Source organism: Gobio gobio, assembly GCF_949357685.1.
Source record: "Gobio gobio genome assembly, chromosome: 11".
In the NCBI taxonomy this organism is placed as follows: Eukaryota; Metazoa; Chordata; class Actinopteri; order Cypriniformes; family Gobionidae; genus Gobio; species Gobio gobio.
In genome coordinates this window covers 54371542-54374724 of record NC_137104.1, presented here as the reverse complement: position 1 = coordinate 54374724, position 3183 = coordinate 54371542, and the positions used below count along the sequence as shown (strand labels likewise).

General features: G+C 38.6%; 1 protein-coding gene across 3 annotated transcripts in view; it reads left to right on the top strand.

Moving 5' to 3' along the window:
• Window positions 1-1339: 1339 nt before the first annotated feature.
• The window catches only part of tgfbr2a (transforming growth factor beta receptor 2a), a 30745-nt gene continuing 28901 nt past the window's right edge, over window positions 1340-3183 (top strand). The window contains exon 1 of one of the 3 annotated variants that reach the window (XM_079830129.1): window positions 1340-1540. In XM_079830129.1, the coding sequence (XP_079686255.1) occupies window positions 1483-1540 (58 nt within the window). In that variant the 5' untranslated portion in view covers window positions 1340-1482. The remainder of the gene's footprint in view (window positions 1541-3183) is intronic. The other 2 variants (XR_013817559.1, XR_013817558.1) reach the window with 2 other exon arrangements.

Sequence of the window (3183 nt, the reverse complement as noted above, 5' to 3'; positions counted from 1 at the left end):
CACTAGGTTTTGAGACTATGATGCCTAAAATGCTGTCTTTATAGGTAACTCACTAAGTTTTGAGACTATGATACCTAAAAATGTTGTCTATATAGGTAACTCACTAGGTTTTGAGACTATGATGCCTAAAATGCTGTCTATATAGGTAACTCACTAAGTTTTGAGACTATGATACCTAAAAATGTTGTCTATATAGGTAACTCACTAGGTTTTGAGACTATGATGCCTAAAATGCTGTCTATATAGGTAACTCACTAAGTTTTGAGACTATATGATGCCTAAAAATGTAGTCTATACAGGTAACTCACTAGGTTTTGAGACTATGATGCCTAAAATGCTGTCTTTATAGGTAACTCACTAAGTTTTGAGACTATGATGCCTAAAAATGTTGTCTATATAGGTAACTCACTAGGTTTTGAGACTATGATGCCTAAAATGCTGTCTATATAGGTAACTCACTAAGTTTTGAGACTATATGATGCCTAAAAATGCTGTCTATATAGGTAACTCACTTGGTTTTGAGACTATGGTGCCTAAAATGCTGTCTATATAGGAGACTCCCTATAGGTTTTGTGACTATGATACCTAAAAATGTTGTCTATATAGGTAACTCACTAGGTTTTGAGACTATGGTGCCTAAAATGCTGTCTATATAGGAGACTCCCTATAGGTTTTGTGACTATGATACCTAAAAATGTTGTCTATATAGGTAACTCACTAGGTTTTGAGACTATGATGCCTAAAATGCTGTCTATATAGGTAACTCACTAAGTTTTGAGACTATGATGCCTAAAAATGTTGTCTATATAGGTAACTCACAAGGTTTTGAGACTATGATGCCTAAAATGCTGTCTATATAGGTAACTCACTAAGTTTTGAGACTATATGATGCCTAAAAATGTTGTCTATACAGGTAACTCACTAGGTTTTGAGACTATGATGCCTAAAATGCTGTCTATATACAGTAGGTAACTCACTAAGTTTGAGACTATGATGCCTAAAAATGTTGTCTATGTAGGCAACTCACTGGATTATGAGGGATGCCTAAACATTTATATATATATATATATATATATATATATATATATATATATATATATATATATATATATATATATATATATATATATATATATATATATATATATATATATATATATATATATATATATATATATATATCAGGCTGTTCACTATGGTGCCAATAAATGCTGTCTGTGTAATGTGCTTACCAGCTTCCGAGATGCTCAAAGGTGTTGTCTAGTTAGTGAGTGCTGTATGTATTGACACACAGGCAGCAGTAACTGTTTGAGAAAGTAAAGCAGGAAAAGAGACGCTTCTTCCTCCTTCTTGAACATTTCCTGCCTCATTTGTGACTCATGCGCATCTCCGCGCGTTTCCTCTCAGATGAGGGAGGAGAATGAGCCTCGAGCCGATATAAGGGCGTCGATCCGGAGTCAAGCGCGATCGCATTGAGGTGTGATGGAGCGGCTCGGGTCAGTCGGGTTTGGGTCGGTTCTTCTCGTGTGTCTGGTGTCCGGTGAGTGAGTTTCCGCTTTAGTCTCGTTACTACAGCGCGACGCGACGCTCTGGCTCTGGCGCGCTTCACTGTCGATGCGTCGCGTCAAACTCGTGTTTATATATAGGGTGTAAATACATTGATTATTAGTTTCTCTTTCAGTGTTAGACAACACGAGTCTGATTTCCTCGTGTGTGTGTGTGTGTGTGTGTGTGTGTGTGTGTGCATGTGCGTTTGTGTGAAACTAGCTAATCCGATTCTGTTCCTGTTTTATAAGTCTTTCTGTTTTTCTTTACACTTTGACATTTACAATGAAATACTAAATTCACATGTAAATTATGTAAACGACAAAAACAAAATTAATACAACTTTACAATTAAAATGTAATGTATAAAAAACTAATTAAAATTAATAATTAACACTGCATGATACACTGAATGTTTACCATGTGTATTAACCATGATGATATGTCACAGAATTATATTAATAATTTTAGATTAATAGTACACAGATATTAACATGTATTGATATTTATGAAAGCAGCAGATGCCACAACACTAACTATAATGTATATGGATCAAAATAGGATTATATATGCATAAATGCACCTTTAGTCTGTTAAATGAAGTGTTTGATACTGTTTCTGAGCTTCAGTGTGTGTGTGTGTGTGTGTGTGTGTGTGTGTGTGTGTGTAACGACATAACCCTGCGGTTGTGTTTGCGAGGTCCTGACCATCCAAACATCACACATGTGTTTGTGTTTATTCTCCTGGTGACGCAGCTGCTGAATGTTGAGACATCCTGAGATGCTCAAACATAAACTCTAAATCAAAGCATCTGTTAGAGTCAAACTGACGGCTCACACTGAATCAGCCGGTGTGTGTTTGGGTGATCTTTAGTGGACGTGTGAAGTCAGTTCTCAACAAATCACATTAAGTGTCAACATCATAGCGTAATAAACGACACTTTAGTCTGATCTACTGTATATAAGGCAATGGCATTTACAGAGTCCAGCACTGTTAACACTGCTCATGATGAAATGAGATACATAGCAGAAACATGCGTCACTGTGTGTGTGTGTGTGGGGGGGGGGGGGGGGGGGGGGGGGGGGTCTCAGATTGAGTGTGTTTCTGTGTGGGACAGAGAGAGTGTGTGTGAGTACATGTGTGTGTCTGTGAGAGAGAGAGAGAGAGAGAGAGAGAGTGTGCTTGTGACACAAATTTGTATAATGACAGGTATTACACTGGTATTACAACGTAAACATGAAATAGGGGTAGTGTGTCTGTCTGTGTGTGTGTGTGTGTCTGTGTGTGTGTGTGTGTGTGTGTGTGTGTGTGTGTGTGTGTGTTTGTGTGTGTGATGGGTAGGTTTAGGGGTAGGGGTTGTGTGTGTGTGTGTGTGTGTGTGTGTGAGAGATTGGTAGGTTTAGGGGTAGGGGTTGTGTGTGTGTGTGTGTGTGTGTGTGATGGGTAGGTTTAGGGGTAGGGGGATAGAATGTACAGTTTGTACAGTATAAAAACCATTACGCTTATGGAATGTCCTCACTTAGATAGCAAAACAAACCTGTGTGTGTGTGTGTGTGATGGGTAGGTTTAGGGGCAGGGGGAGTGTGTGTGTGTGTGTGATGGGTAGGTTTAGGGGCAGGTGCAGTGTGTGTGTGTGTGT